Genomic DNA, 26,098 nt, shown 5'->3' with positions numbered 1-26,098 from the left:
AAGACGACGAGGAAGCCAAGTCTTTCCAATTTTTTAGCTCGATTATCAGCATTTCTTAAGGAATGAATGTTTTTGAAACTATATACACTTTGACATTTACTACTGGTTCTATTTAAACTGCATTCTCAATTGGTAAAGAGAATGAAATTGTTTCACTTGTTCCTTTGGCCCAGTCCATGCAGTGATATTAGTCTGTCTTTCTTTGGTTGTGATTGGATTCTGTATTACTTTGGCTTCTCAGAGTAAAAGGCTTCCTGTAAAATGAGGAATACTGCTGAGCCCAGTGGCCCTGATGGACATTTTTAGATTTCATTATAGACAGGAAGGAGGTGATAACATAATGGAACAGAGCAATCTAGAACCTGACTGTGACCAATAGCTAACATTTTAGCTTGTCTACTTCTCACAATATTGTACAGAATGGATGCCCTCACTCCTGTTTCATAGACAAGGATTGGGGGTGTGAGGCTTAAGTAACCAAGCTACTGAAGCAGCTTTTCTAAGGTCTCACAGTCGGAGATATTTCAACAAATACACTGCAGTGTATTTGTGGGATGTAAGCATAGAGGGTCACACAGAGTAAAATATTCATGTCCAAGAGGTAGACTGTAAACTTTGGTCCCAGTGGGTTGTGGGAAGTGCACGGTTTGATGCTCTTTGACCCAACCCATGGCAGCTGTCTTTTTGGCAGTGGTGAATACCTACTTATACCAGGCAGTCTGCTTCATCCTAGCATGCACGGTATAGTGCACAGGCCTGTGCTTTGTTGACGTCACCTCTTAGTAGGAGAGAGAGCCCAAAACCTAAAGATGAAGTGAAGATGATTGGGGTAATACAGTGACATCGAGTGCTGGCAAGCCGAGCCAAGGATATAACTTGTGGTATGAAGTGGAGATGGCTGGCTAAAGTGAAGAGCGGAGAGTCACGCTGAGAGGAGGTGGACAGAGCACCATCTCTGGATGGCCTTTAGGCTGGGGTATCGAAAGTGAGAGGAGTTTACATCCAGACTGGAAAAGATTTGAAAGTGTGAAAATGTCAATTTTTGATGATATTCTAGAGGGAGAAAAATACTCATACTCATTGTAAGTCCAAACATCTACTTCAGAGAGCAATTTAACAATATTGAATTAATATAAAGATGCAGATTTTGATGTAAATCTTCAAGGTGTTACCCATATGTAGATATTAGAAAAAAATTCTAAGTTTATTAGATACAAAAGGTGGATTTCCCCACATTATAAAGAGTCTTACATCATGCTTTCTAATATAGCCAATAATTGAGGTCTGGTAATCTGATACATGACATCATCCATTTTAAAAATACATGAACAAGCTCTTTATCAGTCAGAAATTTTCTATCATTCTTTTACTTGAACTTAGATTTCCATCCACTTTCCCCCAAAGAATTACATTCTTTATCTTGAAAGTCTCTTATTGATCACTGTCCTAGAGTGTGTGTTCTGTGATGCTAAAATAGAAGGCCTTGGTGTGGGGAACTTACAAAGAATAGAGAATGACTTCTTACTCTTCTGGGAAGATGGGAGGTCTGATCTGAAAGAGCTGATGCCCAAAAAGGGCATTCTTGCTGTGTCACTCTGTTGCAAAACGAGATGGACCAGAAAGTGCTCGAGTAAGCCAGCTGCTGAGGACCATCTCATATTTGTAGCAAAATGATGAAAGCCACTCCCAACATAATGTCATTACGTCCACTCTGCCTTGGTGACACAGTCATCGCTTAATGACACTACCTTTTAAATGCTCTTGTGATGGGGTTTAGGTTTTTCCAGACATCACTGATGGACACATGTACCACAGAAATTTATGTTTCTCAGCAACAAAAAGATGCTATAAGGTAATCTTTTCAAACACCATATTTGGCATGACCCTAAAGTCCATTGTTAGAAATTTTTCTTTTAATTAATTCACATTTTAAGAATTAATGGTGTGTAATTAGAAAAACAATGTGAACAATTTCTCATTCTAGTGATTATTAAACATCAAATGTCTTATTTTTAGAAAGCATTTTTATTCAATGTGATAAAAGAGTGACTTTTCTGCCGGGCATTGATGGCGCACGCCTTTACTCTCAGCACTCAGGAGGCAGAGGCAGGTGGATCTCTGTGAGTTCGAGGCCAGCCTGTCTACAGAGCAAGTTCCAGGACAGCCTACAAAGCAATGCAGAGAAACCCTGTCTCGAACAAAAAAAAAAGAGTGACTTTTCTTCACTGAGTTCTGTATCTGAAGCTGATCACTAGAATGATGTTAACAGAGCAATAAGGAGAAGGTGGCTTGCACAGTGTCTTACTTATTATAGGTCTATTATATGTAGCAGAATCTACATCATCCCTTTTAAAATTACCCAAAGATATGTTAGGTAGATTAAATAAATTTTAAAGAATGTAAATTCATGATCAAATATTTTGAAAGAAGACAAAAATTATTTTTACTAGTATGACTAGAAAAATATAAGGACCAGTATATATCCCTATTACCTGAACATATAACACTGCCATAAGTAAAAGTGAACTCTGCACAACTAATCTCCATTCTTTCTCTCAGACTGAATCTGTTCTGAATATTTCATATGAATGAAATCGTACAATACACAGCACTCGCCTTTTTTCCCCCTTAGGTACAATGTCTTTAAGTTCCTGTGCTGAAATAGTACATGATTTCCTTTTAATTTTTTATTGCTATATATTTTCTTGTGTAGATATAGTACTTTTATTTATCTGTTCATCACTTTGTAAAGGTTTAGATTATTTCTCCATTGGACTCTTTGAATAACACCCATGAACAGTTGTACGACTCTTTATGTTGATCTGTTAGGAGTGAATTGCTGGATTTTGTTTTCAGACATGTTTTCCAAAGTGGCTACGCCTTTTATGTTTCTGCTAGCAGTGTAGGACCCTACTGATTTCTCTACTTCCTGGCCAACAGTTGTTATTTTCTGGAGTTTTGATTGTCACCCTGAGGTGTGAAGTCATATCTTACTGTGGTTTACATTTGTATTTCCTGATGACTAGTGACCTACATTTGACTACTTTTTTTTTTTTTTTTTGCACATGTTCTTGGGAGAAATATCTACTCAGACCCTTGCTGTATCAAATAGGTTGTCTTTGCCTTATTGAGTAAGTTTTTTAAAGATACAGATGTGGGTTGGAGAGATGCCTCGGTAGTTAGGAGCACTTGATGCTTTTGTGAAGGACCATGGGCCCCAGGCACACATGGTGCGTAGATATACATACAGACGAACACTCCCACACACAAAACAAAAATCCTTAAAAATATATACAGATGTAATTCCTTTACTAAATACATGGCTCACACACATTTTCATCTATTGTGAATGCTGCCTCTTTTCTTTCTTGATAGTGCCTTTATTATCACAGTTTGAAATTTTGAGGAACTTTCCTTTTCAAAATATTTTAGTGTGTGTGTGTGTGTGTGTGTGTGTGTGTATGTGTGTGTGTGTGTTTTGCCTGCATGTATGACTGTGTACCACTTGCATATCTGATGCTGCCTAAGGAGACCAGAAGAGGGTGTCAGATCCTCAGGAACTGGAGTGGCAGACAGTTGTGAGCTGCCAGGTGGGTGCTGGGAATGGAATCTGGGTCCTCTGGAAGAGCAGTCAGTACTCTTAACGGCTGAGCAATCTCTCCAGCTGCTCTGACGCAATGTCTTAATAGATTCTTTTGCTGATTTGGTTTATACTGGGGCATTATAGCTAAGGCTCCAGTGTGAAACTGGAGGTCATGAAGCTTCTAATAGTTTTATAGTTCAGCTTAGACTTTTGGTTTACTTTGACCTTTTTTTTAATCATTTTTTATTTGAATTACAAACAAGATTGAATTACATGACAATCCCAGTTCCCTCCCCTACCACTCCCCCAATTAAAACCCTACCTATCACATATCCTTTCTTCTAATCTACACCTGACTCAACCTTTCTGCTCCCTCATGACCTCTGCATCCTTCCTCTTCTTCCCTTCTCATTCTCTAGCTCCCTCCCCCCTCTTCCCATCCTCTCAATTTGCTCAGGGGATCGTGACCCTTTTCCCCTTCTCCAGGGGACAAAGTTTGTCTCTTTTAGGGTCCTCCTTGTTTACTAGTTTCTCTGGCAGTGTGGATTGTAGGCTGGTAGTCCCTTAATCTATGTCTAAAATCCACATATGAGTGAGTACATATCATGTTTGTCATTTTGTGATTGGGTTACCTCGCTCAGAATGGTTTCTTTGAGTTCCATCCATTTTCCTGCAAATGATTTTCACGATTCCATTGTTTTTTTGTTTTTTTGTTTTTTTTCTGCTGAGTAGTACTCCATTGTGTAAATGTACCACATTTTCTCTATCCATTCTTCGGTTGAGAGGCATCTAGGCTGCTTCCAGTTTCTGGCTATTACAAATAGTGCTGTTATGAACATCGATGAACAGATGTCCTTGTTGTATGAATGTGCTTCTTTTGGGTATATGCCTAGGAGTGGAATTGCTGGATCTTGGGGTAGAATTATTCCCATTTTCTTGAGGAGTCGAGACACTGATTTCCAAAGTGGCTGTACAAGTTGGCACTCCCACCAGCAGTGGAGAAGTGTTCCCTTTTCGACACATCCTCTCCAGCATAAACTGTCATTGGTGTTTTTGATTTTAGCCATTCTGACAGGAGTAAGATGGTATCTCAGAGTTGTTTTGATTTGCATTTCCCTGATGGCTAAGGATGTTGAACACTTTCTTATGTGTCTTTCAGCCATTTTAGATTCCTCTATTGAGAATTGTCTATTTAGTTCTGTACCCCACTTTTTAATTGGATTGTTTGGTGTTTTGGAGACTAGCTTCTTGAGTTCTTTGTATATTTTGGAGATCAGCCCTCTGTCAGATGTGGGGTTGGTGAATATCTTTTCCCTGTCTGTGGGCTGCCATTTTTTTCTTGCTGACTGTGTTCTTTGCCTAACAGAAGCGTCTCAGTTTCAGGAGGTCCCATTTATCGATTGTTGATCTCAGTGTCTGTGCTACTGGTGTAATATTCAGGAATCAGTCTCCTATACCGATTAATTCAAGGGTATTTCCCACTTTATCTTATAATAGGTTCAGTGTGGCTGGGTTTATGTTGAGGTCTTTGATCTGTTTTGACTTAAGTTTTGTGCAGGGCAAAAGGCTTGGGTCTATCTAGTCTTCTACATATCTGCATCCAGTTATGCCAGCACCATTTGTTGAAGATGTTCTCTTTGTTCCAGTGTATATATTTGGATTGTTTGTCAAAAATCAGGTGTTCTATTCCATTGGTCTACTGTCTGTTTTTGTGCCAATACCAAGCTGTTTTCAGGACTATAGCTCTGTAATAGAGCTTGAAGTCAGGGATGGTGATGCCTCTAGAAATTCCTTTATTGTACAGAGTTGTTTTAGCTATCCTGGGTCTTTTGTTTCTCCATATAAAGTTGAGAATTGTTCTTCCAAGGACTGTGAGGAATTGTGTTGGGATTTTGATGGGGATTGCATTGAATCTGTCGATTGCTTTTGACAAGATTGCCATAGTAAAAAGACTATGTTGATCCTCCCATCCAAGAGCATGGGAGATCTTTCCATTTTCTGGTATCTTCTTTAATTTCTTTCTTTATTCACCTAGTTTTTGTATGTGATGAGATACAGGGCTCCAGTTTTTTTATTTTTTGCTTATGGGTGTAAAACTGTTCCAGCATTAAATGCTGACAACATTTGTTCCTCCATGGCGCAGTACACTCTTGTGAATAACCACGCATCTGTTGGCACATGGGTCTGTTTCCAGACTTGTGAATTGTATTCCATTGATCTGTCTCCTTGCCCTATGTCAACGGACGCTCTTAGCTATTGCAATTTTGAAACTAGAAATCTCAACTTTGTTTTTCTTTTCCACAATTGTTTTGGTGACTCTTAGTCCCTGCAAAGTATACATGCATTTAGACTCTGCCACAAGAAAGCCACTGTGATTTTGATAGGAACAGCAATGATTCTGAAGCTCAATTTAAGGAGCTCATCTTTCAGCTTCAGATTTGATCCATGAATGTAGCGTAGTCTTACATTTATTTGCTCAGGCCTTTAATTTCTTTCAAAATCCTTTATGGTTTTCAGAATGTAAATCTTGTGCTTCTATTAAAAGCTTCCTAAGTATTTGGAACTGACTTTGAAGGCATTATAAATACAGCTTTATGTTACTTTTATATCTGGGTTATATGTGACAATGTACAGACATAGACTCATGAGTCACTTAACAACTGGAGTGTGCTCTGTACACTCCATCACAAGCTTAGCTGGTACACGCCACTACATAGCTAAGCAGTAAGTATTGCCTGTTGCTCCCAGACTACAGACCTGCCCAGTATGCTGCTGTGCTGAGTGCTGTTGGAACTTATAACACAGTGTACTTCAACATCAAAAAGGCACGTCAAAACTATACTACCAAAGTTTCAAATTATATACCTGTTTAGGTGCTCACCATGAGTGGCCATCACAGACCTGGAAGTTTCTCTGTGTGAGTTGGGGAGTAAGTAACTGAACGGTGTATCTAACTGTTCCTGCTTAGGGCTCTAGGTGCTGTGTACTTAGACTGTGATAAATGGATCCAAGTATTTTTCATCAATGACAAATTAACCCTTAGCCTACTATAACTTTTTAGTTTCTGAGCCTATATAAACCTTTATTTTAGTTATTTTTGAAATGACAGCTTAAAATACAAACACATTGTGTAGCTTTCTTAGTCACTGTTCTATTGCTATGAGGAAAAGTATCAATACAAGAGAAAACCTGTCTCGAGTAGAATGGAAAGCAAGGAAGACACCCCAACGTTGTATTGTGACTTCCACATGTGCCATGTGACATACATGCTTCCACACTCAAATGAATTCACACACACACACACACACACACACACACACACACACACACAAATAATGGGGTTATTGGGAGCCTGATTTCCTGAGATGACAATGCAAGGTGATAACATGGCTTTTATTTTATTGGTGTAGTGTGTCACATTAATTTTCCCTAAAAGAGTTGGCCCAGAGCTCATTGTTAGGAGCCAGTACAAAGCTTATGCTATAATTTTTTTTAAGTATCTTTTATGTGTACTGTCAGTTACTGTCTTTTCAAAGAGAGTGAACTCTTTTGATTACTGGAATTGAAGGAACAATACCAAGGGAGAATGTTTTTGCACAAGTAAAGGTATTTTCTGCGTTTCTCCTAAGTGATTATTCACTTGGAATCTTAAGGTTGTTTTAACTTAAAATTCATTTTACTTTTCTGTTTTATGATCCTATTTTTATATCTTTTAAGCAATCACAGTGCTATTTCTATATTGAACCTCATCACTCTTACCAATTTCTGTTTGGATTTTAGTTCAGAGCAGTTAATGGGAAGTGATGTGTATGCTGGTGGTCCTCCAAGCAGTCAACTGGGCTCTTGAGGAGTGAAAGCACCACTTTCCTTTGTGCTGGTCTGAGCATAAACAGTGATGATGTACTTCCTCTTTTCCATCGCCGAGGTCCGCCCAGAAGCCTGCAACTGTATAAAGTCCCGGAAATGTTCTCATTCCCCTTTCTAGCCTCTGATATCATCTGTTAGCTTAGAGAGCACAAGAATCATGTTAAAGGAGCCCATGGCTTGTGTTTGAACCTATTAAAGGGACAGAACCTTCCCCTTCCTAAGAACAGATTGCAGCCCAAGTCCTAGCCATCTGGCACCTTCTTGCCCTTGCCCCACAAGTGCTGTGGGCTAGAAAATGTGGGCAGTACAATGTAGTCAGTGCCAGTCTGGACAATTAACCACCAAGGGCTTGCCTTAGGAAGAATCATCTTCCTGAACAAAGAGCAGTGTGCTGTCACTTTAAGTTCTTAAATTTAACTGAATATGTTTGGTGAAGGTAAAGCAGTTATTTTAAAAATACATTATTCAGGGATCACAGCGGTGCTTCCAGGGATTAAAATAGTCTAAACAGTATGTAATTTCAGGGTTTCTAAGATCTGCATAGAATTAGCATATCCAGCTGGATATAAAATGATACATAATACAACACCCACCCTACCACCCAAAAAACCTGGTTTCCAATACATTGATGTGCCTTCTTTGCTTTTGGGAGAAGATAAAGTATTTTGTAACCTCCTGTAGGAGATACTGTGGAGACTTTAGAAACAAATGCACTGCCTTCCAAAGGCAGTGTTTCCTCCCACAGGTCAGATGAGGAGAGCTTCAGAGAAAGGGGGGGGGTAAGCATATGGTTTCCTAGTTGAGTGTGTTGCCTCTTTGCACTCCAGCATCCCCTGTCTGCTTCAAAAGAGATTAAAATGGTACCTACCACATACAAAGAAAACTTAATGAGATATGTTATCTAAGATGACTGGCAAGTAAGTGCCATTCAGTGTGAGCTAATGCCTGCAATCTTGGAAATCAGCCCACCTTACAGCTTACCCAGGGTAAAGTTAGCAAAACCAGATTCAGTAACAGCTAATATATTTCACTTCTTGATAGTGTGTCAGAGCTCTTTCTCTAAATTGCAGAGTTTCCAAATTCATGAGGAGACTGTAAATTATTTAGTGTCTTCAGAGAATTCCCATCATCAGCTCACCTGCAAAGAGCAGGGGAAGGAAAACAGGATTCCTTATTTGACTCTAAATGTGGTTTCTGTACATTTAAGACCACTTTTAGAAATTATAAGTGTATGCTTTTAGGTCAATTTAGCAGTTGAAACTGTAGCAATTATTTCTAGAAAGTAGTCAGAAACTCTGTACTTAGGAAGGTTCTGAAAGTGGCTGCCTACAAACTGATGAAATCCCAAAACTTTGAAAGCCGTCATTCGGTTATCAAACACCACATACACACCAGGGACCCAGGGCCTTATGCGATGCTGTTTCTTCCTGCCATCCAGCTCCCAGCCTCTCTTTTCTCTGGTCCAGCCATCATGGAAACAAAGTTGACTGTGATGGGAAAGAACTGTGTGAGTTCCTTCCCTATCACATTTCTTCTTCCAGCTCTGTCAGCCAGCAGGTGGACTGTGTCCACTCTCCCTTCTGAGGAGTAGTTGTTGCAGCCGCCAGTAAAGTGCTTGCTTGCTTGCTTCTTCCTTCCCTCCTTCCCTCCTGCATTTACTTTTTCTTATTTTTAAATTATATGTTACTTTATATATTTAGATATATGGACATGAGTCCAGGTGTCCACTGAGACCCAAGATATAGGATCCCCACAACAGGCCATTAAGAGCCAGCTGGCATGGTGTTGGGAATAGAATTCGGGCTCACTAGAAGAACAATATATGTTTACTTTCATGTATATGCATCTTTCTTGTCCTTTCTCTCTCCAGTCTTTGCAGTTATCCTAGGAAAATTCGATTTTTTCATCTTCCCCCTGGGTAGAAAACAAAAAATTCTTAATGCAACTCTCCAGATCCCCTAGAACATTTCTAATGGATATACCAGCTCCCAGCATACTAGGCTTAGCAATCTAGAAAGAGCTCCTAAAATCCTTTCAAACCCCAAATTTCAACTACTTCAAATTGAATTTGCTATTTCAGACAATGACTTTCATGATCATTTTAATGTATTTAGTATGGTTGTTCTTTTCTTATTCTGGCCATAATACAGTAATTAAAATTTCTATATTTATACTAATATATAATCTATTATAAATATATATAATCTCATCTCTGAGAAAATACATTTTCAGTTCTTAAATCCTTTAGAAGTGGTTTTTAAGCCATAACTTCTGAAAAAATGGCAAATGCCTGTCATTCTTCTCATTAGCTAAGTGTTTATTTCTTGCATAGTCGAGAACACTAAAAAGCTGGGCATTCTTCCATTATAGAAATTCTTTTCATAACTTTGGAGCTCTGTTCTCAAGATACATACTCCTCAGCCATTGCTCCTGCAGTTCCCAGTTGCACTGATTAAAAGTTGTTTCCTTGGGGATCCTGTCAAGAAGAGCTCAGATTCTATGCTCTTGAGACTGTGGCTCCTTGCTGCTGGTTTGTCTGCTCCAGCTAGCCCAAGTTTCAGAGAAGTGACTGGGAACCAGGAAGGTCGGGAACCTTGCTGAAGCCCTGTAGCTTAGCAGCAGCCAGGTCCAGGTAGACCTTTTCAGCTAGAAATCACCAGTAATGGTGTACCTCTCCATCATTTCGTTCCCTCTCTCTGAAACAGTGGGGACCCTGTGGAAAGATAACCCTGAGTCATTTATACATTTGTAGTTTACAGTTACCGATCTAGAAGCATTTTCTCATGATAAGTTATATTTTTCTTTGAGAAGTTCCAAGTCACTTTATAGAAAGATTATCATTCTGGTAAAGCCTTGTGATTTTTAAAGTATACAAAACTGACCTCACAGAGAACTCAAACCAGCATTGCTTTACTGTAGCAAATACACACAACATAACATTTTCTGTCTTACCTACCTTTAAAAGTCTAAATGAGAGACAAAGTCCCTACACCTTACACAGTCATCACCACTTCCCACTGCTACAACTGTCATTCTGTATCACGAAACTGTACCCAATAAACAAACCACACCCCCATCTTTTCTCCGACCCCACAGGAATCTTTACAGTACTTTTTTTCATACCTTGGGGCCTATTTGGCCCATTTTCAATCCATTGTTAGCATTATTGACACCATTGTTTTTATCGGGTAGACTTTGCTCAAGAGCAGGTAGTCACATCCTGTACTTTGTAACAACACAGAGAAGAATCCAGCACACAGTGTAATTGTGGCCAGAACGGTTAGGGATTGTGATCTGCCTCAAACAAGATTGAAATGGTTTCACTTAATGCTTGGATTTTAATTCTCAAGATATTAAGTTACAAGAACTCTATGATTTTTAAGTCAGCAAAGTATATTTTAGAAAAGTATACAATGACTTTATTGTAAGCAGGGACATCCCTGCACCTCAAGTACCCTGACCTCCCCATTCTTAAACGCTCAGGGTTTCTTTACCTCTGGTTCCTTATGTCCCTGTTGGAATTGTTGCACAGATTTCCACCTAGTTGATTGTACTCTTTCCTAAAAATCCAAAAGATTGTGAATATCCAAATTTCCATCAAAAGCTGGATGATAAACAAAGTGTACCATATACACCCTATGGAATATTACTTAACCTTGAAAAGGCTCTGATACAAGTTATGACTTGTGTGACTGGATCTTGGAAATATTGCCACTCGGAACAGGACAATTACCTTGTAATGCCACCCACAGAAGACTCCTAGAATAAACAAATTCGTAGGGCTAAGAATAAAAAGTATAGTAAAGATTCCTGCAGAGTCCGAGGAAAAAAGATGGGGGAGTGGTTTGTTTAATGGGTACAGTTTCCTGTGACATAATGACAGTTGTAGCAGTGGGAAGTGGTGATGACTGTGTAAGGTGTAGGGACTTTGTCTCTCATTTAGACTTTTAAAGGTAGGTAAGATGGGAAGTGTTATGTTGTGTGTGTTTTGCTACAGTAACAAAGCAAGGCTGACCTGAGTTCTCTGTGATATGAAATAATGGTCCACTTCTTTGAGTTCCGACTGCACACTCAAGGAGGTCCTCGGCCTCCTTCCATTCTGAATGGCTCCTTCATTCTCACACAGGGGTGGAGAAAACACAGCTGTATTTACTTTTCCAACCCCATCTTCTATTTTGAAATATAACCTGTTTGAAAATGAGAGCCAAGGTCAAACAACACAGCTTTCTGCTCACCTCTTCAGTTTGCCAAACATTGTTTTTCTAGCGGAGCTCTGGGCAAGGCACAGCAGCAAGCGCAAGTAACACTCTCACTCCTGTGTCCAATGGTGGGATCTATTAGCCTGCCTCAGGACGTCTGTATGCGTGGTGCTTTCACATTCATGCCTATATGAAAATGCACAGTGCGGGCCAGCAAGGTGGGGAAAGGCACTTGCTGCCAAACAACGAATCCCACAAGTCGTCCTCTGACCTACACAGACACCGTGTGTGTGTGTGTGTGTGTGTGTGTGTGTGTGTGTGTGTGTGTGTGTGTGTGTGTGTGTGTGTGTCTGTCTGTCTGTCTGTCTGTCTGTGTGTCTGTCTGTGTGTCTGTCTGTGTGTCTGTGTGTTTATTCATCTGATCACACACACACACACACTAAATAAATAAATAAATAAAAACTCAAAAACCACACACAGTTTAAATTTACTGGCTGTAATGTTTCCAAGTGTGTGAACTTGTCCACACATCAAATTCAAATCACAAAGGAAATAGGATTTTTTCCATTTCTAATTAATTGCCCTATTTGTTGAAGAATTACTTATTTTCTGGGATTAGATCAGCAGGGTTAACTTATTTTCCAGATTTTATATTTTCTGCAGGGTAAACATGGCATCCTTCTGATAATTGAATTCTGGTTAAAAATATAATTCTCAGTTCGTATTTAAAATGGTACATTTACGGTTTTCATAATAATGGAAACAATGGTAGTATAAACCTCCAGAATAAGTTAAACCAGCAGAGCAGATTAAGTTTGTCCTCAAATAATAGACAAGGCATGAACTAATTACAATAGTTATTATATATCACAACATTTAAGTGTTCTGAAAATATTTACCTGGCTTATGAATTTCAGGTGTTCATCCTATCAACATATAGATGAAATGAACACAAGTAATTGTTTAATACTTTTACATTTACTTTTTTGTATTTCTGGCTATATTTATTATTTCTATTCAACCAACATATAAATTGTGTTTATTCAATGTGCATATCCAGACTAGTATAACATAACAATTTTCTTCTGAATTTTAAAAATAGAAGATATCAAAAATAGAAAGTATCTGTTTGTTTTCTAGTTTATTGTATATGCAGACAATTGAAATATTTTATGAAAACCATTCATTGAGTGAGATTTATATTCAGCATATTGTGGTGTGCAAGATCATCTTTCATTAATGTCCTTTGGAATTATCTGGGGGTAGGGGATGTGATCCTGTTACATTACAGGCTGAAGAAGTTTAAGAGATATTCAAAATAAATAAGGCTGTATAAATGGGAAGTTAAGTAGAATGTGGTGTAACTAATAAGAAATATCAAATTCTTCAGACCCAGGTGTACATAACAAGCTTGAAGAATTTCTATGTAAAAGACTGAGCAATTTTGTAACCTTGACTGCGATCGGTTGCTGTGGTTCTCTAAACATGGCCACATGTTGTCAGCTTCGTAGATTTAAGTCAGTATAAAATGCTTAGTCGAACTGTTAACTTAAACTCTGATTTCCGTAGTTGCACAGTCCGTCCGTATTTTTGGACCTTCACCTTCCACCCAAATGGCACTTATGCATAGAGAACTGGCTAAATAGAAGTCCTTTAAATAAAATACAACAGACACACCTGACAGGTAACCTCTGAAGTTATTTACTGATTGCCTTTTATTGGAAGGCTTTGATTAGGTTAGCAAAGTCAGACTCTTAAAAAAAAAAGAAAACTATCCATAATTTCTATGTAAACATCACCAGTAAAACATTTGTATGAAATTATGCAGTAGTATAAAAAATATTAGAAAAGCATTAAATTTAGGAAAGCGATAAGCTCTCTTTTGAGTTTAAGATGGCCTGGGAGATTCCAAGGAGAGTCTGCACAGAGGTATGCAAATGTGCGGGCCAGCCAAGATGTCGACCCATGTACCCATGGAGTGTGTGTTTCTGTCAATCTCTTGAGAGTGGGAGAGTAGGACAGTTGGTGTCAGAGAGAGTTCATCCGAAAAGTGGGCTGAGATTTCGAGGAATGAAAGAGCAGATGACATGCAACTCTTGAGAAAGCTGTCTTTTCAGAAATCAGAAAGGAAGAACTGCAAAGGTGAAGCTGAGAAACATTAAGGAGGCCAAGGTCTGAAAGCTCAGAAAGGGAGCTGGTAACCCTGAGTATATACACAGTCCATAGGGGATTGAATGATTATTAGTGAAATCGGAGCTGGAGGAGCGGACATGGAAGGCAGGGAATTCAGTGAGTTAGGCGTGATTGGCCGACAGCTGGTGTCAGCAGCTATCCCTTCCTCATAGAAAACTAAGTAGAGAGAGTGTGGTGTAAGGCAGGTGACTCTCTAATGAGTGATGGGTGTGAGGATCATTCCACTAAATGTCTAATCCGCCTAAAGGAAAGAACAATTCAAAGATGCCTCCTTTTGGGCAGAGTGTCTTGCAAGAGCCAGGACAGGGTGGACCAGCAGAGTCAGTGAGCAGTTAGCTCTGGACCAGAGTCTAGATGAAAACCCAGAGATGCTTCTGGGCAGAGCAGAGGGAGGTAATCCTCACTCAAGAGTTCCGCTTTCATCAGAGGAGAAGCCTGCTGCAGCTGCCCAGGAGTGAGAAGGTGTTCTAGGGCCAGGAAAGAGGAGAAAGGTAAAGAATGACGGAGAGGCCTGCTGGGGAAATGTGAGATGTCTTCAGGCTAGACATCATTACTTTGTATAAAGTAACTTTAAACCTGCTTTTAAAAAGAAAAGGAGAACGGTTGGGTCAGCCCTTTGTGCTGAGAGGCAGCATTGAAGCAGGACTCCACTCTGAACACCCTGCCCTTGCCTCGCTCCTTTCCTGAAAAGCTTCTCTCTCCTCCTCCACCATGATCAAGTGAGCTGGCGTCGAAGAGTTTTCAGCTTCAGACGAGCCACTTTTCCAGGAATGCATGGAACAGATTACAGAAACCAGCAGCCGCCTGCTTCCCTCCCCCTCTGCCCGGTGCATACTCAGCCGGAGGTCTGAAAAGAGGGTGGGTGGCAGACTCTTCTTCTTCTTCTTCTTCTTCTTCTTCTTCTTCTTCTTCTTCTTCTTCTTCTTCTTCTTCTTCTTCTTCCTCCTCCTCTTCGTCTTCCTCCTCCTCCTCTTCTTCCTCTTCTTTTTCCTCTTACTCCTCTTCTTCTTCCTCTTACTCTTCTTCTGTTTCAAGGAAGATGGGACACGCAGGAAACTCAAGCAGATGGAAGGAAAAAAAAAAAAAAAACAAATACTGAAAAGTCATGAGCCAGAATAGAACTAAAGTGACACTAGACACCAAGAAAAGGAGAGGGAACAGAGAGAAAGACATCTCTCCAACCACCCCCCCCCCTTAGAATGAAAAACCCAACCTTCAGTTTGCTACTGAATCCAACTCCTTGGCCTAGAATCTTTAATCTCAGAGAGTTAGTGATCGGGCCACATAACAAACATGGTTTTTGTGGATTATTCTCTCCTGCCTAATTTATTTGTGTCTGTGGCAAAGTGTTCTAGACTTTTGCCTATTTCTTTCACCTAACCCCTCAATTAAAACCAAGTCTGGGCGGGAGGTGAAGCTGTGTGGGAGAGCACATTCTTCCCAGGCTTGAGTCTCTGGACTCCACTTCTAATATCAAAACAATAATGAAGAATCAATTCCATACCAAGAGTGCCTGAAAAATGGAGGGGTGGCAGGTTTAGTTTAATTTAAAATGTTGATTGGGCATGCATTATATCAGGCACTGCTCTCGTCATTACAAATTGTGAGAAAAATAGAAAAAGTCTCTGCTTTTATAATATAATTTATTCCAAGTGAAAAGATCTATTATTTGGGGCTTCCAGAGTTGGAAGTGGCAAAGAAAGATGAATCCTCTGGCACATTTTGTAACTAGACAGACATTCATTAGCAACAGACTTAAAAAAAAAAAAAAAAAAAAAAAAAAAAAGAGGCAGTGTCAACAGCAGCTTGAACACTCGTCCCTTATCTGTGCTGAAGTTAGTGTCACCTTCTGACCTCTGTCCCCTGGTGCTTCTAACTCAGATTTGCCCCTGTACCTCACCCCACCAGCTAGAAGCTGAGGTAATGAAAGCAGATACCAGCTGAAGCCAGAATAGAATGGATGGCTATCTTGGGAGATAAAATGACACTGTTGCTTGTTCAAGCTATTGTTCAAAGAAGCATGCCTTTTATTTATAGACATTACAGTTTAAAGACACGGAAGGCCAGATCTTGATAGTGCCTTTTCTCCATGTGACTTGTGTCCTAGAACTATGCCTGGTAGGGCTACCTGCTTTGGTTTGTACCTGGTTTCATATTCTTTCAATGAGCTGTGTTGCTATTTTGGTGGAGGTTGATTTTTCAATTTCAGTGCATCAATATTTTGTTCTTCCGGGCCCCTCTTTGATCTCTGTCTAAAGCATGGGTTGGAGAAAAGGGTGGGCAGCTGTCTAGAGTGCTCAGTGTAGTGGGTTTGTATTACCAACATTCACAGTTTGCTTGGGGATGAGGAAATAGATGAGTGTCAGTGACTTTGCCAGGCTGGTGCTCCCAGTAGATTTCCATGGTGGTGACTGGACTTTTGTGCTGGGGAAAATGTAGTTGTCTGTTCAAAACCTAAAGTTCCTTGCTCCAACACCTAGGAGAGGTTCATGAGGATGCCACCAACTGTCTGCTGCTTGGGGAAGTAACTGAGTTTCTCTAAGCCATTCCTAAAAAGAGTCAGATGTCTTATATTCTTGGTGTGTGTGTGTGTGTGTGTGTGTGTGTGTGTGTGTGTGTGTGTGTGTTTCTCAGTCTCTTAGAAGATTCTTCAAATGGAACTTCATGAATTTTTATGACCCTTTTGCAGTAGAAAAGGCAGAATAGTGCCTATAAACCGGTTTTATCATAAGGAGCTCAATGGAAATTTGGCCAGCCAGTTCTTAACAGGTTACCTGATGGCCAGGAAATTGTTTTTACACAAACAAAGGAAGACAGCTTGTTGTAAACATGGTTGTTGGTAATATAGATAAGGTAATATAGATAATTTTCTCTGTGAGATTAAAAACAAAGCCTGGCACCGCTTACTCATCTTTAACAGTCTAAGGGAAAGTACTGCCTTTGAAAGAAAGTGTCGAATCCAGATGACAAAACCTAGCGCCTGGAACCATGACCCAACGCCATTTCTATGAGCAGGACAAATCACAGAGCAGAGAGTCTGCTGTATGAACATCATGTTTGAAATCGTTTTCTGCAATTTGGCTATTAACCAAAAGGCTAATTGATTCTTCTGCCCCATTGTAGTTAACATACTAATTCTTCCTAGTAAAGATCCATTTCATTATGCAAATGTAAAAAAAATCACAAGACCGGTGTCTGAGTGAGGGTTGCTTTCTGCAGAGCACTGGTGCACCTGTTCCAGCCCTCAGCCCCCACCTCCACCTCCAAGAGCTGCCAAGCTAGCGGCTTAGTGATCTGGTTTAGCTGGTATGGGGCCCTTGAATTTTGACTCACATTTTCTTTGCGACTTATTCTTGTTTTTGCCGTATAATTTCTCTCCTTCCAGCTCTCAGCATGCCAACAGCAGCTGCATCATGGCACTCACCCTGCTGCCAAGAGGGCAGGCAGCCTCCTTGGAGACTGTAACGTGGTACTAAGCCAACTGTTAAGAGATGGAGGCTGGAGCCATCCATCCAGCACAGCTGAAATTTAGATGGGTTTAGGAGGCATTTGGTAGATTGCTGCTACTGGTATTTTTTTTTTTAACTAAATAAAACTTTCAGAACTTTGATTTAGGAAAAATTTCAGCCTTGTGCAAAGACAGAAGGAACACTGTGGTGCAGCATCCCCGAATGCCTTCCTATCTGCCTCAGCCGTCGTCAGCTCGGCGGAGTCTTTCACTGTCCATGGTTTTTCCCATGGTTTATCCAGACTGCTGGTAGACTTGTTCCCATGGGGTGAATTTATCTTAAAATACAGTTGCTTTTCCATCCCTTTTCAGTCTGTCTGCAGGATGTTTACTCTGCCCTTTCTTCCTAACAGTAAAAGACATTAGAATCTGGTTTTTTGTTTTGTTTTGTTTTGTTTTTTCCTTCTAGGGTAAGCCAAGGTATGCTATTTAGTGATTATTGCTTTTGCTTTCCCGATATTATCGCATGAACTGTTGCTGCTCAGTTGATCTGGTGTCTTTGTGGAGCACAGTCTGAAAGGTATAGGTCCATAGAACAAATTATTAAGACATCATCGGCTTGATTCTCCAGTTCACCAGTGACAATCTGTGTGTATTGAGACATCTTCCTTAAATATCCTGTCTCATTGTCTTACCTTTCACAGTGCACACACCCTGTAGGGCCATGACAAGACATCAGTGAGTGAATGCCTTCAGAGCAGCTTGGGTAGGGCCTGGCACCAGGGACATGTTCAGTACATGATGCTTGCTCTCTTTGTCATTGTCACCATTTTCAATCATTTCGCCTCTTATCACTCATTGTACAGACTGGGGCTGGGGCCCAGATGGCTGCTTTGTCAGGACAACTGGAACAAGATGTAACATATACCAAGTTCTTTATAGTACCACATGGGGTTTGGTATATTCCTGCCCCCTAGGAAACTTTTTGCCAGATTAAGAATGATTTTTTTAAAGGAAATGAGAGGGTTGGTAAAAGCACAACTGGGAATAAATGCTGATGTTAGAGTTAAGCCTTCAAAGTTCTGTGTTTAGAAAGGAGAATGTTAACACTTAGTACTCCACCGCCTTAGTGGAGAGGTGAGATTTCAAGAAGGCCCTTGGGAAGGACAATTTAATTACCGAAACAATGGTATTCTATGCACAAGCAAAAAAAGTGGTTTGTCAGGTGTGGTAACAAAGGCCTTTAATCCCATCACTTGGGAGGCAGAAACAGGAGCATCTCTGTAAGTTTGAGGACAACTTGGTCTACTTAGTAAGTTCTAGAACAGCCAGGGCTATGTAATAACAAACAGAAAGGAAGGAGGAATGGAGAGAGAGAGATTGGTTAGAGTATAAAATGAGCTAATCTGGTAAGGATTTGCTAGTGAGATTGAGATACAAGGACAAAATAAAACTGAAAAGGAAGGGTCTGTTCTTGACAACTGAGCTAAAGAAAAGGAGAAGTTAGATAGTCCAAGACCATTTGCTTATTATTCTGGGCTTTCTACCGCAATAGTCTGATCTAGAACTTGTGCTCATGACTGTTCTACTATTTGATTTTGGGTAACCCAAGCCCTGGCACATATGTAATCTTGAGGATTTTATGGTGCATACAAATGCTACTTCCTTTTCAGTTTTTCCTCACAAGCCAGCACATAGTGAAGCCCTTTACATGTCTGGAATGATTTCATTCTCCACTACTCTGCATGCATCTGGCTGACCCTCGTATACTTTGCATTGAGAAGACCAATTAGGGTTGAATTAGCACCTGTGCCCCACATCCCTGTGTCTGTGTAATAAGCTTTCTCATACAGGGGATAGTATGTTTATTGCATTGCAGATGGAAGAAAGTTCTTTGGTGTTGTATACTATTTTGTAAAATTGTTTTATGAATTAAATAATCTTACATTTATAGGATCATGTTTATGGGTAAGCAGAATAGTACTGTTCTGAAATTATTATACAATATTATTATATAGAAATATTCTCATGAAATTATAAGACCACTATTAATAGGCATGATTGGAAGATTTGTTGATTCCAAGTCACTCCCTAGACTAGTGTTTCTTAAGGTCCTTAATCTAGACTGCTGTGGACACCTTAGGAAGAAAACACTTCCTTTTCTACTGATCTTCCATGAATTTTTTTTCCTTAAAGGCCTTTTTGTTCTCGTTGTAACTATTTTTCCAATCTTATAATAAAAGCGAACATGGAAAGAAGCTTCCCTGGGCACCATACACCTTTCCAAGGGCCAGCTCGTCTGTGCCCATGTACAGTATAGCACCAAGGAATATTCCTCGCCCACACTTTGTCCAGTAGACCTCCCAGCTGCAGACAGAGCTCATACACCTTCCTACTAAAAGCTCTTCTTGATGGCTTCCAGGTATCTCAAGCTTCCACCACCAACTTTCAGTGTTGCTGCCCAAACCTGTTCACATCACCCCTCTCTCCCAGTAACTGGTTGACTCCATCCTTCCCATTGTCAGGCCAAGAACTCTAGATTTATCCTTGACTACTCTCTTGTTCCTACCCCACCTCATTTCACCAGCAAATCCTGTTGAATTTAGACTCAAACTCTATCCAGAATTCAATTATTCCACCTCACCTTTGCTGTTACAGCCTTAGTCAGCGTGACAACTTGTCTGTTCCCAGCTATCTTCTGGATTCACTTATTTGCTACCCTTCCCCCTTGCCCAATGTCCACTGTCAAATAACAACCAGAAGACTCCTAAGATCTCAGCTAGTATACATCTTATGCACTAATACATTCCTAAAGTGTTTTCATCCAATACGTAATGGTAGAGATACATTATAGACACAGAATGTTGACAGAAAGAAGCCCAAAGCAAAAGCTTCTATCCTAAGTAGTAGACATTGAAAAAATCCAAACACAGATGCAGCCATTCAGTACTATTAGAAGTCATGATGGTGACTGAGGGAGGACTAGATTGTGACTAGAAAACAATCCTGTATGCTCTGTATCTTGATCACAGTGCTAACTACACATGTCCATTCGGTTTGTGAGAATTTAGTGACAATGAATGTATCCTGTGTGTATTGTACACTTAATAAAAGGTCTGCTAGAAATGCTGTTTCTCTTATGTAAGATAGTTCTCCTTAAACAAGGAGACAAGCATCTGTCACCATTAGAACCTAAGCTTGGTCTCTGCTTCCATTAGTGCAGTGAACATTCTTGAGCACTAAGTACAGACGAAGGCATTTGGGATACAGCAGTGAGCATGGGAGAGAAAGCCTGCTTCTGAGAGATGATGATTGGAGTGAGTCATAGGACAAGACACTAAGGGCTAGAGACAAAGGCAGAAGCGGAAGAGACAGGGAATGCAGAGCAGAGATGAGAGGGTAGTGTTCAGTTTAAATAAGAAGTGAGGAAAGACCTCTCTCAGAAGGTGACAGATGGGCCAAGACAGGCTAGCTCAGGGCAGACCTGAGAGAAAAGCCTCCTGGACAGAGGAGCAGAAGCAACGAGCTCAGTAGAAACAGCCTGGGAGTGAATAACAAGAGCCAGGCTTTAGTAGAATTGGACAAGAGTTGGCCAGGGCAGGGTAACTGGGGATTACAGGTCAAGGCCTGTTTAAGAGGGGCCTGGTAGATCTGATTTCTGAAGATGAGAATTATTCTGCAATATTGAAGGGTAAGAAAAAGATTTTTTTCTCTGAGATTATTTGCATTACATTTCAGCTGCTCGTAGTAGCAGGCCATCCATTTTCATTGCTATGTACAGACACTTACTTCCTGTCCACTCAAACTATTGATGAGTATTTATAGTTCTGGGGTTTAGCCATATGATGGATGCTGCTTTGACCATCCTAATTAGTGCGTGCCTTTTGATAAAACTATTGGGTCTAAGATAGGCCAATTGAAAAGAAATCAAACAAGGCACTCAATATTTCTTTGAAATTTTGTGCAATAACATGTTGGTTCCAGCCCATACTCATGGTGCACACTAAAGGCAAACCTCAAGTGTGTGTCATGACAGACCAGTACATTGTGTCAGGCAAGGGCTGCAGAGACATGGAGTACTTGGCTTGAGGATGCTAGCTAGCATCTGCTTTAAGGTAGAATGCAAATAGAGTAGCCACGAATGAAAGCACACACCAGAGCACCTAATGAGAACTTGGGCAGTTTGCCTCATAGGTGTTCCAAAGTGGGCAACTCTGATACGACATTTCACAGTGAAGCTGAGCACGGAGCAGAACCTGAAGGCACCCCTGGGATTGGTGGGAGCAGAGACAGGCTCTGGAGAGACCTCAAGGTCAGGGAAATAACAAGAATGAATTTTTGTTTAAGGGAACTATGGGTGGCCACTCTGAGTAAGAGCAGACTATAGGAACTTGAAATCTTGTAGAGATTTGGATGGATTTATCTCTCAAATGGGTAAATGCTTGTGTTCAAATCTGGCAGTATTTATATATTACTCATCCCCCAGGCTTTTTGATGTCCTGATACCACATTTACCATTACCAAACCTCACAGTTCATATGTTCTAAATGTTTTAAATATATATGTATTTTTAGACCGGCAAAGAAGACACATCCAGTGTGACTGTAGCAGGTCCCGAGACAGGAAATGAAGCTGGCCAGACACTGGAGAACAACTCCCTAACAGCTGAGCTCCTGAGTGACGTGCCCTTCACCTTGGCTCCACATGTGCTGGCCGTGCAGGGCACCATCGGCGACCTTCCTGACCACTTACTCTCATACGATGTCGGCGACAACCTGTCCCGATTCTGGTATGATTTCACTCTTGAAAATTCAGTACTCTGTGATTCATAGTCTTTGTGTCTGTGCATACCTTAACAGCTTGAAAAGAAAAAAAAAGTTTGCCTATTTTATTGAACCCTGTTTGATGTTCCTTGTCATTTCACCCTTGAAGGCCTGGAGGCAAGCCAGGATCATAAAATAACATCGTGTTCGTGGGTTTACTCTTCAGAATAAAGTGATTTTATACAAAAATTGATAGCAACAATTTAATAAAGGGAACTCACTTTGGAAAAGAATAAGAATTCAGACTGCCTGTGTAGATAGAAAAGTGAAGCTGTTGAGATTGTAAGAGAGGCACAGAGTATTTTTGCAGCCTCTGAAGACACAAGACAGAAAGAGAAACAAGGCTTTCCTCTGGATACCAAGACTCCAAAATCGGAGCTTAGAGGGAGTGTGAAGGTGCTTTTGGGATTCAGAGGAAGTTGTGATGTTACTCCCTTAACGGCTTCCACAATGTTTGGGAATGGGGTCAAAAGAAAGCTTCCAGTTAACATAATTTTTTCAGTGTCAGTTTAGACAAACTGATAGGGAAATTTGAAACTTCTCATAAACATCATTGATTATCATTTGCTAATTCAAGAATGCTGTGAAGGGGACACTGTGGTTTGCTTAGACAGACCCATGTGGCCCTCTCCAAGCTCCTGAAGGACGGCTCTGTCCCTCCTTGTTCCCTTCACATTCCCTCTGGGGATTCTTGGACCAGTTTTCAAAGAGTTTTCCCCACTTCTGCCTCAGTTGGTTTGTCTTCCTTACCACATATGTTCCCAGTTTATGAGATCTGCATTTCCTTTTGCCTCCTCTGCCTCCTAATGAAAACATCTCATGATGATACGTATCATTGCTGATAAGACTTGTTTAGGGATTTGTTGGCTGCAGTACAGATGGCGGTGTTTAACTGGTAAACATACTCGGTTTCACTACTTTCCACTTAGAGTGTAGGCAGACACCCAAATATGACTTGTCCTTCTTGAATATCCATTATTTATCCTAAATAAAATTAGGCAGGACTGCCATTAGCCAATGAACTACACAAGATTTGGTAAATAATAACAGGAGACTTTCTATGCCATGAAAAAGTTGTCATTTCTTTTAATTAGTTATAATTTATTGATCCTGTGCCAAAGTTTTAAGTATATTTTTTTCACAAAGAGAGTATCAGGAAAACTAAACACTGTGCAGAAAAGTACAAGAATTATTTTATTTTTAATGTGCTATGCATGTTCATTTAGTAGGTGTGGTGTGGTCTTGATAAAGAGGTCTGAGTTATTTTAAGTTAAAGGAACATTTGTACTGATAAAAATGTACTTCATTTACAATTAACATTACCATGTGAAGTTAATGATTTAAGTTAGGTCTTTACCTAGTTTTCATAAAGCATCTACATAGGAAATATGCCTTATTATTGACACAAATGTGAACATTTTGTAGCACTTTTTGTGAAGGTACAATCCTTTTCAACTATCCATGTTAATGTATTTTCAAAATGTAATGTAAAGAGGTAGTTTTTTTGTCTAAAATATGTGAAAATTTATATAGTTATGCATTTCATTTATATTTATGTCTACCATATTATAAATGTGCTTATAAAAACTGTTTGTCTACAATTATATTTTAAGAATGTGAAATACATGTTTAAAATAAATGTTTTGATTGTTTTCATATCCACAAAATGGCATCCATTGTATCATTAATATCTAAATGCAAGTTATAGATTCTATAGAAGGCAAAGAATTAAGTATATTGTTTGTGTAGAGAACACTACATCTTCTCTTATGCATAAGCTGTGGGAACATTGAAAATGGTAAGCTTACTAGTCCTGGCTAATAAATTAGACTGAAAGGAGTTGAGAGAAATGGATGAATATCTACATAGATCTCCATCATCAGAAAATTTAGTAAAGACCAGTAGTGTTAATTACCTCATTTTGACAAATACATTGTTAAGTTGGTAATTTGTTATTCTGTATATAAATCATGCAATATTTTAACACTAGAACAAACATTATAAATCCACCAGCCAACTCCATATTAGAAAACTGAGAACTAGAAATTTAAATGACTTAAAACACCTAGTTAGTAATATTTAATTGAATAGTAGTCAGTGCCCAAATGAGCTGAACAATGATGACACCAATGAGCATGGCATCCTGGATAGAGAAAAGACCATGAACTTCTGACAACTGAGGAAGGCTAGGAGCAGGAGAAGTGGTCTTCCTCAGGAAAGAGCACACCAACTGGTTGTCCAGTGCCAAACACTCAACCCTGAAAACATACATACAAGCAGTATTTTATGGACTAAATAGTTTATATTTGAGTGTGTGTGTGTGTGTGTGTGTGTGTGTGTGTGTGTGTGTGTGTGTGTATACATATATGCCTGCAATAATAGTTTTTTGTTTTTTGTTTTTTGTTTTTTTTTTTTTAAGGCCATGGATTTGAAGGAGAGTTGGGAGGGCTACATGGAAGGTCTTGGAGAGAGGAAAGGAAGGGGAGAAATGTTGTAATTAAATTATAATCACAAAACTTTAAAAATACGTAAATACACTAAAACAAAGCTGGAGCATATGCAGGAAAGAATTGAGACACTAGAGGCAGCCAGGGAGTCAGTAATGACTCCTGTTCTAGCTGAAGGACTTTGAGTCTGTTCCCTCACTTCTGGTGCCCTCTGTTCCCATGCTTGTTAACTGTGAATTTCCCATACCTTGCAGAGTTACGTTGAATAGTAAGAGATAACTGATAATGCCCAGTAGCCTAATGATTAATGAGCCTTTGACTGACAAAGGGACTGTTCTCATTCTTTACACACACAGTTCTCTAACATGATGGGAAGTATATATTTTGTGGCCTACTTCTGACTAAAATTAGAATGATCTACCCTTATTCATTTTAGACTCCACTCCCCTCTATAATGTCAGGGTTCTCTTCTATCTCCACTAAAGCTCCATAGCAAACACTTAACTTACTATCAAAGAGCATTGTCTTCCTCCTGTGCTGGACGTCACTACAGGGTTAGAACATGTGACTTCCACTGAATCTTGATTTTAAACCTTAATGTATTTAGGAAGTCACATGTGTTTTTCTAGCTTTCTTTAATGCCATTTGCACTCTTTCCTTTAAAAGCAATTTGTTATTTAGTTAATTTATTTATTAGCTCAACTTTTCAAATTGTGCAATTACAGTGTTAACAAAATATAATTCTTGTTAACAATTCTAGTAGTTTTTTATAAGTAAACATCTTTGATACTGCCTTTTTAATCCACCCTCAAATAAAAGAACTGAAAACATTATGAAGAAATGCTCTGTTTTTCCAGAAACATAATTTCTTATCATTCTGATGGATAGGAGAGGCCTATCAGGGAAATAATCCCATTTCCAGTGTGGAATAGGGTTGCTATCCCTTGCCTGCCTCCTGGGAGCAGCTGCTCGGTACACGAATGCTGCCATGGGTTATCTGACAGACACAAAATGTTACTTTCAGAGATTAACGTGCCGCCTTATCGCTCTTGTCCCGAATAACAGCCACATGCAATGTACTCTCGTACTGGAGGAAGCTGAAGGATGTCGCATCTTTTCAAGCCACTGAGAACTGTGGGTTCTTGGATGTTATCTTTGAAGCATTTGTGACACATTACTGAGGGCATGACCCAACTATTCCTGAGAAATCTAAGACTCCAAAAATAGGTCTGACTACATTTGGCTTTAAAGATGGAATATTCTTGTTTCAAGAAAGTTACTCATGCCATATGGCTTGGCGAATAGATGTGTGGAAGCAAAAGAAAAAGGAAATGTATTGATTGATACAAAGGAACTCTATTATATCAGCATAGCAGAATGGTACATCTTTTAAATGTGAACAACTATAGTGGGGCGTAATTAATGCGTACCACAGAGGAGTCAAAGCAAGTTTGACCAACAGATGTTTTAATAGGAGAGTACTCATAAGATGAAGTCAGTCCCCTACAACCAGGCAAACCATGGAACACAGAGAGCCG

At 39.7% G+C, this 26,098-nt stretch overlaps 1 protein-coding gene across 1 annotated transcript in view; it reads left to right on the top strand.

The window, feature by feature from the left end:
* The window catches only part of Umad1 (UBAP1-MVB12-associated (UMA) domain containing 1), a 156,980-nt gene extending 133,200 nt beyond the window's left edge, over window positions 1–23,780 (top strand). The window contains exon 4 of the mRNA XM_027389904.2: window positions 21,865–23,780. Within this exon, the coding sequence (XP_027245705.1) occupies window positions 21,865–22,122 (258 nt within the window). The 3' untranslated portion in view covers window positions 22,123–23,780. The remainder of the gene's footprint in view (window positions 1–21,864) is intronic.
* The last annotated feature ends 2,318 nt before the right edge of the window (window positions 23,781–26,098 follow it).

The sequence above is a fragment of the Cricetulus griseus genome (genome assembly GCF_003668045.3).
Source record: "Cricetulus griseus strain 17A/GY chromosome 1 unlocalized genomic scaffold, alternate assembly CriGri-PICRH-1.0 chr1_0, whole genome shotgun sequence".
In the NCBI taxonomy this organism is placed as follows: domain Eukaryota; kingdom Metazoa; phylum Chordata; class Mammalia; order Rodentia; family Cricetidae; genus Cricetulus; species Cricetulus griseus.
This window is presented reverse-complemented; position numbering and strand designations above follow the sequence as displayed.